General features: G+C 42.8%; 1 protein-coding gene across 3 annotated transcripts; it reads left to right on the top strand.

Annotated features, from left to right (window-relative positions):
- The first annotated feature begins 31 nt into the window (after positions 1-31).
- Positions 32-13,186, top strand: elac2 (elaC ribonuclease Z 2). Of its 3 annotated transcripts, XM_080524747.1 has the most exons (25): positions 32-81; positions 307-515; positions 605-655; positions 764-834; positions 965-1,029; positions 1,259-1,316; positions 1,509-1,577; positions 1,699-1,854; positions 5,203-5,258; positions 5,346-5,404; positions 5,495-5,567; positions 6,896-7,008; positions 7,179-7,277; positions 7,385-7,523; positions 7,675-7,760; positions 8,033-8,154; positions 8,581-8,677; positions 9,459-9,573; positions 9,666-9,704; positions 9,868-9,977; positions 10,265-10,364; positions 10,688-10,808; positions 11,459-11,537; positions 11,921-12,065; positions 12,434-13,186. In XM_080524747.1, the coding sequence occupies exons 2-25, from the start codon at positions 319-321 to the stop codon at positions 12,680-12,682; spliced, it is 2,469 nt and encodes an 822-aa protein (XP_080380873.1). In that variant the 5' UTR covers positions 32-81; positions 307-318; the 3' UTR covers positions 12,683-13,186. The 3 variants fall into 3 exon arrangements, 2 of the variants coding, with proteins under 2 accessions (XP_080380873.1, XP_080380872.1); XM_080524746.1 differs by lacking the exon at positions 32-81 and having other exon boundaries at positions 118-515; XR_013937313.1 differs by lacking the exons at positions 32-81; positions 12,434-13,186 and having other exon boundaries at positions 118-515; positions 10,688-10,712; positions 11,921-11,946.
- The last annotated feature ends 247 nt before the right edge of the window (positions 13,187-13,433 follow it).

The following is a 13,433-nucleotide window of genomic DNA, read 5'->3' as shown; positions in this document are numbered from 1 at the left end:
TGATGCAACGTCATCATTCAACGCCGGAAGGAAATTCACATGTGTCAACCTCTAAACTCTTGGCTGGATGTGTACTGTTAGGTAAAGTTATATTTTAGAGATCTCATTAAATATTTCTCCGCATTTTTTTGTGTGCTCCACGACATGTAACTACAACGCGTTGTCCTAGTAAACCGAATGTCTATTATGAATACAGTGTCCCTCAACTTGAAATCCACTGCATGGCCATTTGTGAGACACACATTTACTGGTCGCCCTCGAAGCAACTCATGCAGTGACTATCCTTTTCACCGGACTATTTTCCAGTTTCTAGGCACAATGGCTACGAACATAACAGGCAACCATAATCAAGGCTCAAGGAAATCCAGACCCAAAGAGACATTACGCCACGTGAAGTCTAAAGAGCAGAGGAAACGTGGAGAAGTGCATGGACCAGCTACTGTCTATGTGCAGGTCGTTGGTGCAGGGAGCAGAGATAATGGCGCATCACTTTATGTCTTCTCCGATTTCAATAGGTAAATAAACCTGCCTGAGAATCTGATGACAGAGAGCCAAATACTGTCACTTTCTTGCTGCATGTTTACCTTGCCCTCCTTTCTGGCAGGTACCTTTTCAACTGTGGTGAGGGAACACAGAGGCTGATGCAAGAACACAAGTAAGTTGTTTGGCCTGCCAATAGGCCGACATCACATAAACAAATAAAAAATAAAATCCTCAATGACAGCTAAATAAGAAACTAAACCAAATGTGTTGCTTTTGTCAGGTTAAAAGCTGCTCGCTTGGACAATATCTTCCTCACTAGAATGAGTTGGGAGAATGTTGGGGGCTTATCAGGTACAGTTAAGTGTAACTGTGTCAACATGACAAGCCTGTCGACCTGTAAACAGTTTAGAAGCACACAGATTCTGCTCTTTGTAATCATCACGTCTAACTCGTGTCATATTTTGTATGCTCTCTGGTGCAGGGATGATATTAACACTGAAAGACACTGGTGTCCCAGAGTGTGTCCTCTCTGGACCACCACAGCTGGTGAGTGAGTGAATGCCATTATAGTAAACAAGCATTTCATTCTAAAATGCTGTATCATGGTGAATCTCTGTTAATACGTGCAGCTGAAGATGGATTACATGAATTTCCCATTCGGAAATGTTCCAAATGTGTTTTCTGCAATCATGTTAGTTTATGTACAGTATTATATGGTCATTGATTGTTGGGTATGATCACTGTCTATAATGTTTCATGTCCCCTCATTATTAAGGAGAAATATGTGAGTGCCATCAAAGTATTCTCGGGACCACTGGATGACATCAAGCTAGGTATTCAGAACTTCATAGGCTATTACTCATGCATGAATAGGTTATTTTAGCGTAGGTCTTTTGTATGTTTTACAACTGGGTCTGTAGCGTACTTGAAATGTAATTATATGAAACAAAGGTTGCTCGAGTCATTTTCAGGTTTTGTTGTGAAGAAACATTTTTATTGACTTTCTTCATATTGTGTCCCTGCAGCTGTTCGACCCTACACTGAGAAACAGTACACAGATGACACGATGACTGTTAACCAAGTACCCATATTTGGTAAGCTCTTTTCATATCTTCATATTTCACATTGTTTATTCTATTAGTGGTGCGGTTTAAGACTGACAATATGATTTGATGTTATCTTGCTGAAGAAATGTTGATCCTCCTTCCACCCTAGCCCAGCTTCGAAGGGATGGCCCACAGCACTCCCCTGGCCCAGGGAGGAGCAGCTCCCCGAGCAGTCCCCCTTACTCCCAGAGGAGGGAGCTGTGGACGCCGGAGGACGCTGAGGATACCCACTCTGACAGCAGGAGGGAGCGCTCAGCCAGTCCAGGTGAGGCAGGGAGCATACCGGTGTAGGTACAGAATTTGAACGGTTGTCGAAATTTGATCGGGGTCCTGCCATTACTGATGTCGTATCACTGTGTGATTGGCTGTGATGATGTAACACATTATGATTGGCTGCAGAGCCGTAAACAGAACAGGGCTGCCAAGTTTCACCAAAACTTTGGAGTGAGATTTTTTGCCGGTGGAGCGACGCAAAACTGAGCACGTTTGGCAGCAGCGGCCCCTCTCTCCCACCCAATTATTATTATTATTATTGTCATAATAAACCAGCACAAGAAATGAAAACAATTGGAAAATTGTATAAAACAAGACAAATTCAGACAGTAATAAAAATATATTATATGTATTATCATCTATCTATAAATAAATAAATCATGTAACATCAGAATAACTCTTAACTGTCAATCAACCATGTAACATATTAATCACTCTTTTAACTGTCAATCAACCATGTGACCTATAAAGTTACAACATCTTATGCAGTACAACAACCCCAACCCTTACAAGCGGTGTTCATAACTCTGTGTTGTAGGTGTTTGTGGCAGATTTTGATGCCTTAATAACAGAGGTAGGGGGCTCCCACTTGAAACATTCTGGCTCGAGGCCAGCCATCTTCACCGTCATGATGGATGAAAGGGTTCCATCAAGAGCCAGACTGTTACGGGTTTTGGTTTTGTTCAGCCCCACCACGGAGAACACTCGTTCTGCATCAGCATTTGAATGCGGAAGTACCAAAACCAATTTGGCAATATGAGAGAGCCTCCCAAATCTGCTCATCCCGTTCACCTTAGAAAAATGTACATAGGAAGCCTAATTACTCAAGGATTTTCTTATGCAGCAAGTTGATTAAGTCAATGTGTAGTATGTCAAAGGGTGCAGAATAATTATTACCTTATTCTTCTCTGATGCCATGTTCCCCCAAAAGCTCTCAACGTCGAATGTGGCTGGGTCTGGTGGCATGGGAATGTCCATGAACTGGTAATCCAGAAACTCCTCGCTGAGTCTGTCATGCTCTTGAGGTCCGTGGTACGGGAGAAGTTCAGCCAATCTAAAAAGAACACAATGTGCACTGATCAGATATAGTTATAGCAGCAGCTGGAACAGCAGGGTTTGTTTTTCAGATGTGATTATCAAACTTAACAATCTATTCAAAATGATCAGAACTTGTCAACCCTAACCTGTCAACAAAGTACAAGGCATCTTCCACACCACACTCTGTCCTCTGCTGGACGTCAACAAACATGGCATGTTTGAGCAGGGGCTCTCGCAGGGGTAGTTTCTCCATGGCATACTCCACAGCCCTCAAAAGAAATGCCAGTGCTGCCTGTTGGAACCTCTCCACTTGCTGCGGTGTAATGTCTCCTGCATCAAGGAGCCTGTTGAGCGTAGCTCGAGTAGTAAAGCCGATATTCAGCTTTTCTCCTGCCAGAGACACAATAACAATACAACTATCAATTACTTTAGAACAGGTAAGTTTAAAATAAAAAATATTTGTGTTTGTTTACAAGAGTTTGTTTACAGAGTTCATTTACAATCATCAACAACCACAATAGCTAACTGCAATACCCTTCTTTAAGTATCTCCCATCACATCAGTCCCATTCCTCTGTCTCCTCTGACCTGGCAACCTTTTTGGAAGGGGGCTGACCCTTCGCTGCCCAAGCAGGTCTGCCTGCTTACTGCTCCCTGCTTTCTGCTTCGATGACATCTTTAAACAGACAAAATGCAATGATGATTCAAAATCAGAAGTGCTGATTTGAGGTAGTTTTTACAACTAAACATGACATAAAAAGCACAAGAAAATCCGTCTGGTCTGAAACATCGCCCCCCCCCACCCACCACCAGGGCCAACATCGTACTTCGCTAAATATCCTTTTACGAGCTCACTGCTCACAGTTTTAGTTTTACAATTACGAGCTCACAGTATCAATTACCTCGCAAGCAGTTAAGTGATTCAATTTTTAATCAAGAACCTGGATTCTAATTCGAATGAGGTGAGATGTACCTACCGTTTTGGCCGTCCGCTTCATGCTGCAGTGAACACAGATGCAACGCTCGTCTCCCGCTCCGACTGCGCACGCGCAAGCATAATAACGCGAGTGCAGAAAGAGGACATCACGAAACTCATGTCCAGTAGCTTTCTTTCAAGGAATTTAAAAAATAAAAGTCCCGTAAAACAAATTGTTATTTCTCGCCGTGAGAAATAGAGTTGCGGCGTGAGAGCGTGAGAACTGGTTGAAATGCGTGTGTCTCACGGTAATTGCGTGAGACTTGGCAGCCCTGAGAAGCCATCTGGGTTACAGGAGCGGGCTAGTTTGCTAACGTTAGCAAACAATGTCAATGTGAACTCAACCCTAACCTTAACCCTAACCCTAACCTTAACCCTAACGACGTTAGCAAACTAGCCCACTCCTGTAACCTGTTAGGCTTCCGTTTACAGCTCTGCAGCCAATCATAATGTGTAACGTCATCACAGCCAATCATACGGTGATGCGTATCAGTAATGGCAGGACCCCAGTCAAATTCCGACAACCGTTCAAATTCTGTACCTACACCGGCTCTGTTAGGAACCTTTTAACCCTTATTTGCATGACTCATTTTTACGTTTTTGCCATAAGGCTGGTGACCATTGAGTTTCAAATGTGAATAGGTGGCACTTCAGGGAGGACAGTTGTTTTAAACCATTGTCTAACTATTTAGTTCTAGGTTTCTGAGCCCCACAAGGCAGCATTTGTCTGGTGTTGCCTCAGCACACTACCACAAGCTTATGCTGCATGTATATGCCCTCGAACAGGTGGTACAGGACCATGTTCGCAAGGACAAACAGACTGAAGCTCAGCTTCTACCCCAGGGCCATCCAGGCCCTGAACACAGCAAAGACCTAGGTTCTGGGCCCTGGACAGTCTGGACGGATTGATGGCAGCTGCTGGATTGAAAATCAGGTGTAGTGCTGAGGCACACATGTGTACATTTCAAGCCTGCAAACTGCGACACTTTAAATGAATGTGCAATAACACTATGTGCAATATGACAACCCTAGGGTACATAAGGTTGCAGAGAATAGGAAATGTTAGAATAGGTATAGCATAGCATAGAGTACAGCACAGTGTTTTATTTGTACAGTATAGTATAGTGGATAGTGTACATAGCCTTTATTTATGTAAACCAGCTCCTTTCCCTTCTTTTTTTTTTTTTTTTCTTTTTTTTTTCTTTTCTTTTCTTTCCTAGCACCAGGGGAGCCCCCCCTCCCAAATTTCGTTGTTTGGTACCTGTACTATATCAATGACAATAAAGACCATTCATTCATTCATTCATTCATATCTTTTGCATCTTAGATGGAAAACCAAAAGCAACAAGGGATACTTCTTTGGTTGTTGCATTTGTTTGTAAGGTAAGAAACTGAATATTAACCAAATACTTTGCCTACTTTGGAAGTTGAATTCCCCCTTTTGATGTTGAGTGTTGTCCTTCATTTTAGGTTCACCCCAAGAAGGGGAATTTCTTGGTTCTCAAAGCCAAAGAACTTGGATTACCTGTGTATGTATTTACAGACAGACTTATGTAGTTATTATGCCTGCTCAGTCATGTTATACACATCATTCATTTCATCACACTTCTTTTCCACAGAGGCACAGCTGCTATCGGTCCGTACATTTCAGCACTGAAGGATGGGAAAAGTGTGACCTACGAAGGCAAAGAGGTACCTCAAATGTTTAGTTTTTGGTCCATTTACCGTAGTCAGTATAACTGGATATACTTAATCAGTATCAGTGTTTCCTCCAGGATTTTTCACATTAGTGGCGGAGCGCATACATTTTTTTTCCGCGTGCACGCGCATAAAACGCGTAAATTCACCAAAAACTAGAGGGTGGCAACAATTATAATTTCTTAAATAGCGGTTAAGTCATTAAAGCCGAGCAGGTGATTTTATATAGAAGGTGATCAAATACCAATATATCCTACAGCTGCAGCGGAACATGCGGGAACGCGCATGACACACACACACAGAAAGATCAATACGAAGTAGGCCTACATGAGAGTACACGCACAAAACCGGCTAACGTTACTCATTAACTGTTTACACAAGTAAAATCACAGTGTGACAGTCAGATGGAGCATTCGGTAAACAACAACAGCAAGGTAATGCTATCAGTTGAGTTAAAGAAAACCAACTCTTACCTTTGAGGACACCAACATGAGCCCTGCTTACCCGTACCTCCGCCGTTCTGTTTGTGGTGATTTTAGAGGCAATAGATTATTTTTTGCCCCGCGCATATTGCTATGAATAGTTCGAAGCTAGGTGCTTGCACGTTAGGTGCGAGAATGCTCGGTTAACCCATTAGCGGGAACATTATTTGTTTCACAAAATAGGCTGATTTAATTGACCGTCATTGAACATCAGAGACATACATTAGGAATGTTCATTTAAAATACTCTATACTGAGCACTGGTATAAGAACATGAACCAGAGAACAGCAGTAAATGCAATAACCCACAGTCGTCGCTGATGATGTTGCATTTTCGATTAGGATACGTTAACGGGATTAAAGGGACCGGCGACGGGCGAAGAGAGAAATCCAAATGTCCCGCTAAATTCGGACCAATCACAAAACTGTTTTGAAAGTGCGTCGCCTCGCGCCGCGCGCCTGTTGAGAGCGATTCAGTCTCGATTGCAGTGCGAACACAAACGACGAGGTTAATTGCAACATTGTAACATATTGTAACTAACTACGCCCTAAATCGTAACGAAATGTTGGTCTGGAAGCGGCCTAAATCTAGCTTCAATCTGCTTTTTTTCTGTTCTCCGGTCATAATAACTCGCTGCCTTTCTGGGCAGCCTGAATCAAAGTGGACTGTCTGAATCAATTAGTGGCGGAGGAAATTCATTCGTGGCGGCCCGCCACGAATAAATGCATATAGAGGAAACACTGAGTATAACTGAACAATAACATGTTGTTCGGTTGACTGACGACATTATTTTGTTTTATGTAACCTTCAGTTATTGTTGTTGTCGTTGTTGTCCTGCAGATTCGTCCTGAGGAGGTGTGCACCCCTTCTTACAAGGGGCCAGCCTTCCTTGTGGTTGAGTGTCCCTCTGAGGAGTTTGTTCAACCCATCTCCACCAATCAGCAGCTGAGCAGGTAACAGCCTCAGTTGAGTTGATCTGTGTCAGAAGCTGCTTTCATAAAGAAGAACATGGACATTTTACCAGACTTAAACTTCTGGTAAACCATCCTGCCTATTATTAGTAACCTCATAGTGTATTAGTTGAGTACATTAAAGCCACTTGAGAGGTGTGTCTCATCTGCAGGTACCAGAATGGAGGGACCGAAGACCCTGCTACCTTAGTGGTCCACATGACACCAGAGTCCGTACTGAAAACTGAGGAATACCAGCAATGGATGGAGAGGTACTAATTTCAGCCACAGACTGGTTGGATATACATTCACCTCTCTCTCCCTGGCCCCTTTGATCTGAAAAAAAGTGTGTTTAATGTCTGTTTTGTGTGTATTCTAGGTTTCCATCCACAACAGAGCACTTGATCCTGAATGAACAAGTTTCCACGGTTCACAACGTCAGGAGCCACAAGATTCAAGCTCAGCTAAATTTGATTCATCCAGAGATATTTCCTGAACTCAAGCACTATAAATCAAAGGTAAAGCTTGAAGTGGTGTTGAAAAATGTGTCATTAGGAAGCCCCTCTGACATCGAGATGAGCATGGACTTTGAGTCCTTTTTACAGCTTGCATTTCTTTTCTGCTCTTGGATTTGCTAAATCCCAGACTCTTTCTGTTGTTCTTCTCAAGGAGGCACAGGCTGCCCTGCGTGTCCCCAGTGTCAGGGCAGAGTGTCTGTTGAAATTCGAGCTCAGGCCCAAGATTGAATGGCAAAGGTTAGTCTGTCCTTCCCTCCCCATCCTACCAGACGTTAGTCTGCAGTTATGAAAGGTCTGCTTCGTCACTGAAAACAGTTCCAGAGGGAACACTACTTTCAACCATTGTTTTTCTCTCGCCTAATAGACATAGAAGCATTGTTTTGTCATTCCCTCCTCTTTAGATGCCAAAACAGTGAGAATCTTGAGTCAAATGACCAAGTAAGAATCCCTGCTATTCTCAGCGGCGTGTGAACAGTGCTGTGTTCGCTGTTGTGTTTCTCATTTGTTAGAGATGCCATCCCTGCTTGTGACACCGAAGAGTTTGTGAAAGAGGCTGCAGAGGTCTCTAACTTTCTCCAAGAAGTGGAGGTCTGCAAGCAGTTCCGTGCCACTGATGCCGCAGTGCAGTCTGGTGAGGCCTCCTCTGGTACATAGGGTAGTCATAGGGCAGTGGTTCTCAAACCTCTCCTCGGGGACCACCAGCCGTTCCACATATTTGATCTGTTCCACCACCAGCACACCTGATTCAACTAATCAAGTGCAAAGCAATTATGGTGGAACAGATCAAATATGTGGAACGGCTGGTGGTCCCCGAGGAGAGGTTTGATAACCACTGTCATAGGGAGATCAGTCCAACCCCCCCACCCCCCACACTGACTTCTGTCATTTTCCTGACATTGTCTTTAATTTAAATGAATTAAATTGTCCAAATCTCTAACAAGGGTTTAGTTTTCTTTTAGTCATCTTTTTTCCCCGTTGACTTTCATACAGTCGCTCTTCATTTCAGAGTGGCATAGAACATGTGGTGCATATGGTTTATGTAGGTGCTTTTTCACAGGGCGAGCTGACAAACACCCTGAGGTGGTCTTCTTAGGAACTGGATCTGCACTTCCTATGAAGATCAGGAACGTCAGTGGCACGTTGGTTAACGTCAGGTATGGGTCTCAGATTTGCTCTTACAAACTCATCAGTGAGATGCTACTGTCTATTCTGGGGCAGCTGAGAAGGTGTGTGTGTGTGTGTGTGTGTGTGTGTGTGTGTGTGTGTGTGTGTGTGTGTGTGTGTGTGTGTGTGTGTGTGTGTGTGTGTGTGTGTGTGTGTGTGTGTGTGTGTGTGTGTGTGTGTGTGTGTGTGTGTGTGTGTGTGTGTGTGTGTGTGTGTGTGTGTGTGTGTGTGTGTGTGTGTGTGTGTGTGTGTGTGTGTGTGTGTGTGTGTGTGTGTGTGTGTGTGTGTGTGTGTGTGTGTGTGTGTGTGTGTGTGTGTGTGTGTGTGTGTGTGTGTGTGTGTGTGTGTGTGTGTGTGTGTGTGTGTGTGTGTGTGTGTGTGTGTGTGTGTGTGTGTGTGTGTGTGTGTGTGTGTGTGTGTGTGTGTGTGTGTGTGTGTGTGTGTGTGTGTGTGTGTGTGTGTGTGTGTGTGTGTGTGTGTGTGTGTGTGTGTGTGTGTGTGTGTGTGTGTGTGTGTGTGTGTGTGTGTGTGTGTGTGTGTGTGTGTGTGTGTGTGTGTGTGTGTGTGTGTGTGTGTGTGTGTGTGTGTGTGTGTGTGTGTGTGTGTGTGTGTGTGTGTGTGTGTGTGTGTGTGTGTGTGTGTGTGTGTGTGTGTGTGTGTGTGTGTGTGTGTGTGTGTGTGTGTGTGTGTGTGTGTGTGTTCTGGGGCAGCTGAGAAGGTGTCTGTGTGTGTAAAAGTTGGTTGGTTGACGAAGTACCCTCTGTTCTCTAGCCCCTGTCAGTCAGTGCTGCTGGACTGTGGAGAAGGTACCTTTGGTCAACTCTGCCGACACTATGGAGACAGTGTAGATGAGATCATCTCACACATGCATGCTGACCATCACACTGTAAGGGGGATCATGCATACCTATGTTAATTAAGTTGTTATGATGAAACAATAATCATAACTTAAAATGTGTCCATTGTGTTTGTTTTCCAGGGCTTGTTGAATTTGCTGTATCAGAGGGAAAAAGCCTTGGTCAGTAGTTTCTGCTTTTTGAGATTCTTCTCAGCATCAAGAAATACCCAGAATGCATTGTGACAAAATGATATACCACAACAATGTCCTTAAGGAAGCATGTGACACACTTGTATGTAATGGGTTCATTGCTAATGGTCATCCTCGTCTGTTTGCCCTTCAGACAACTCTTGGGAAGGCGTTCACTCCCATCTATCTGGTGGCCCCTCTCCAGATGATGACCTGGCTCAACCAGTACCACAACCACTGTCAAGAGATCCTCAGCCATGTCAAGTATGTGAGGAGAGACTGGGTGTGGGGGCTGTATACTGTATCAATCAAAAAGCTTTTTTCTCCTGTCATCGTCCAGTTAGACACCTACACACCTACCTATCATGTGCATGTCATCATGCAGGATTATTTTGTACTTGTTGCAGAACTTAAGGTGCTAGATGCTTCATGAGGAGTTTGATGCACTACTGGAAATGTATATAAAATCCAGCAACATCACCACTTTATTGTGTTATTTCCCTGTAGAGATGTGACATTGTCTGTCTTAAAACATCTGTTCTCTCTTACAGCTTTGTCCCGAACAGAGCCTTGTGCGAGGGGGCTGAGATACCCAAGTACAAAACCAAGTCATTCATTCAAGCGATGCTGAAGAAATCAGATTTGGAAAAGGTATGTTGAGACTTGAAATGGATATCCTGTTTTTTCGTTTTGTTTTGTTTTTTCATTTTTACATTTTTACATTTACATGTTTGGCATTTAGCAGACGCCTTATTCCAAAGCGACTTACAACAAATAAAAATAAGTGAATCATCTATCCACCAGTCACAGCAGGAAAAAGTCATCTCTGCTTAGGCCAGGGGCCATTGGCAGTCGTTGTGCTAGAAGGAATATTTTTGGGGGTTTGTTTTTTGTTAATTAAACATCCCAATGACCAATTATTGTCTGTCATCAAAGCTTAAAATAACCTTCCTTCCCCTTCTGTTCTCTCTCAGTTCCAGACCTGCACTGTGCGCCACTGTAAGAATGCCTTTGCCTGCAGCATCACTCACCAGTCTGGCTGGCAGCTGGTCTTCTCGGGGGACACCATGCCCTGTGAAGCCCTGGCGCAGATGGGTCTGTACAGCTTAAGCTGCTAACACACCACATGATTATTAGCCTCATGTGGATGCCTGTGTGGTGTTCCCTATCAAGGATGAGTAGACGTTAATGTTCGGACATTGTAGGGAAACAAATGTCTAAGATGTGAAACTAAGTCACTCGATAGCTGTCTTGCAACTCTTGGCACGTTTGCAAACTCCAACAAGTTTGATAATTTATTGTCTCCCCCCCAGTAATACAAAGTTGTTGTTGAAATTGCTGAGTGTAAATTGACTTTGAAGGTTTCCTGTCTGATCAGAACATCTCAACCATGTGTATGATGCAGTGGCTGTCTAACATTATTTATCAGATATTTATTAATGCCTTCGATCGCTTTCAAAGCTCGCTATGAATCACAAGGCCCTCCTAATAGTTCCTGTGGGAGCCCACTTCATTGACTCTTTTTAAATTGCTCGACTGGACGTTATCCAAGCGAAGCTTCCCAGAGACTGTGGGTATATCCCATGCCTGTTCATTATAGATGGCTTTGCTTGCCAGACAAACAGAGGCGCGTGATGGTTTATTACACAGCCTAGGTGATTGATTTCCTGTGGGACAGGAAGAGCCTGCGAGTGCTTGGCCACGCAGCAGTTGTGTGATTCATGTCTGTGATTCGCTTTTCAAAGGAAAGAATGCAACATTACTTATTCATGAAGCGACATTAGAAGACGGATTGGAGGAAGAGGCTGTCGAGAAAAGGCACAGGCAAGTATCTAACTGTGAATATGGTGTAGTGTACTGTCTACCTAGGGACTGCATTGTTCTATTAGGCAACAATGGCTATGATCGTGTGAATTTAAATGACTAATGCAAAGTTCCTGCAACGAAAATGGCTTTTGCATTAAGGAAAGTTAAGAAAGCAATGGACCAGGGCCTTTTTCAGCTGACAAAGAAACTCAATGAGCTCTTGAGATGCCATTAATTGTTTCCGGGTCATTCTAACTAGCTGGCATTCTTGAGTGAAATGTTTACTTCTGGAGGCAAAGACGGTGGCTGCCTTCAGAGAAACGATAACAGTCAAGTGTGGTGTTTCCTGTTGGAATAGAGCCTGTGTAACATGCCTCTCTGTTTACCCTTTGAAACGATAGCACAACGTCCCAGGCCATTGGTATTGGCATGAAGATGAATGCAGAGTTCATCATGCTCAACCACTTCAGCCAGCGCTACGCCAAGATACCCCTCTTCAGTGAGGACTTCAATGAACGAGTGGGAATATCTTTTGACCATATGAGGGTGAGTGAGAATATGTAAAGAATGACCTGTATATTTATATAAGAATCTTAACAATAATAATAAAAATAATATAATATATTTGCCTGTATATTTATATTCTTTAGTTTAAACAACACAAGTCTAGTAAGATTATTTCCTTCAATTGTGATCATTTCGCCATATGACTTGCTCAGTTAAAAAAATGCACACCCATTGACCCACCCCTAGTTCAATGAGGTGACTCCACATGCCAAGAGGCCTGGGCCAACATTAGTTTGTATCCAGACACAAAGTGTAACCTTTAAACCAGACGCTTTAGCCGCCTCTGTGGAGGTGGAGTATTTTAAAGCTGTGCAACTTGTTGACCTTCCCTCTGTCTCCTCCCTCAGATGCGCTTTGGGGACTTCAGAATCCTCCCCAGACTTATCCCCTCCCTCAAAGCCCTGTTTGCAGAGGAGATTGGTGAAATGGAGGTGAGGAGAGAGAGGAGGGAGCTTAGACAGATGAAAGAAGCGAGCGCCGAGATCAACGTGGAGCAGAAGAAGACACCAGACGCGGGTGAGACGGGCAAAGGTGCCAAACGAGAGCAGGAGGAAGTGTCGCAGGACATAGGAAATAAGAGACTGAAAGCTAACTAAGACCCTGTCCATGGTGTTGGAACACAAGCTCAGAGGAAATTACGGTTCTTTTTACTGAAACAATAATGAGTTGGCTTTATTATTATTATAATAAATATAATTATGTTGTGCATGTTGAATACTCTGTGAAAGAGATTTTCATTTGCCTGGTGTGGCCTCATCACTTGTGAATAAAGCATGTTGACCTATGTTGTTCTGTCATTGTCATTGCTGTGTACATAGAACATGTAATTAACATAGACTTTTTTTCGAACATAATTGGTTTAGTTATTTCCCTCCACATGGGGGTGGTAGTGAGCTGTCAGTGTTTATGACATACAGTACAGGCCAAAAGTTTGGACACACCTTCTCATTCAATGTGTTTCCTTTGTTTTCATGACTATTTACATTGTAGGTTCTCACTGAAGGCATCAAAACTATGAATGAACACATGTGGAATGATGTACTTAACAAAAAAGTGTGAAATAACTCTAAATATGTCTTATATTTTAGATTCCTCAAAGTAGCCACCCTTTGCTTTTTTGTTAATAAAATAAAATAAAATAGTTAATAAAATATATAATAATAATATTATATATATATATATAATAACATATTATTAACACATTATATTTAATATTATTATTATATATTTTATTAACAACAAAAAAGCAAAGGGTGGCTACTTTGAGGAATCTAAAATATAAGACATTTAGAGTTATTTCACACTTTATTGTTAAATACATAATTCCTATGTGTTCATTCATAGTTT

The sequence above is a fragment of the Nansenia antarctica genome (assembly GCF_963989245.1).
Source record: "Nansenia antarctica genome assembly, chromosome: 2".
In the NCBI taxonomy this organism is placed as follows: Eukaryota; Metazoa; Chordata; class Actinopteri; order Argentiniformes; family Microstomatidae; genus Nansenia; species Nansenia antarctica.
The sequence above is the reverse complement of the archived record's forward strand: the minus strand, read 5'-3'. Positions and strand labels throughout refer to the sequence as shown.

Bases quoted from the DNA above. Each gene is read 5' to 3' on its own strand.
- elac2 (XM_080524746.1), top strand. From the start codon at position 178: ATGTCTATTATGAATACAGTGTCCCTCAACTTGAAATCCACTGCATGG. The intron at 1,855-5,202 runs GTGAGGCAGGGA...TTTGCATCTTAG, and splicing joins GGAGCGCTCAGCCAGTCCAG to ATGGAAAACCAAAAGCAACA. The intron at 7,761-8,032 runs GTTAGTCTGTCC...CTCATTTGTTAG, and splicing joins CCCAAGATTGAATGGCAAAG to AGATGCCATCCCTGCTTGTG.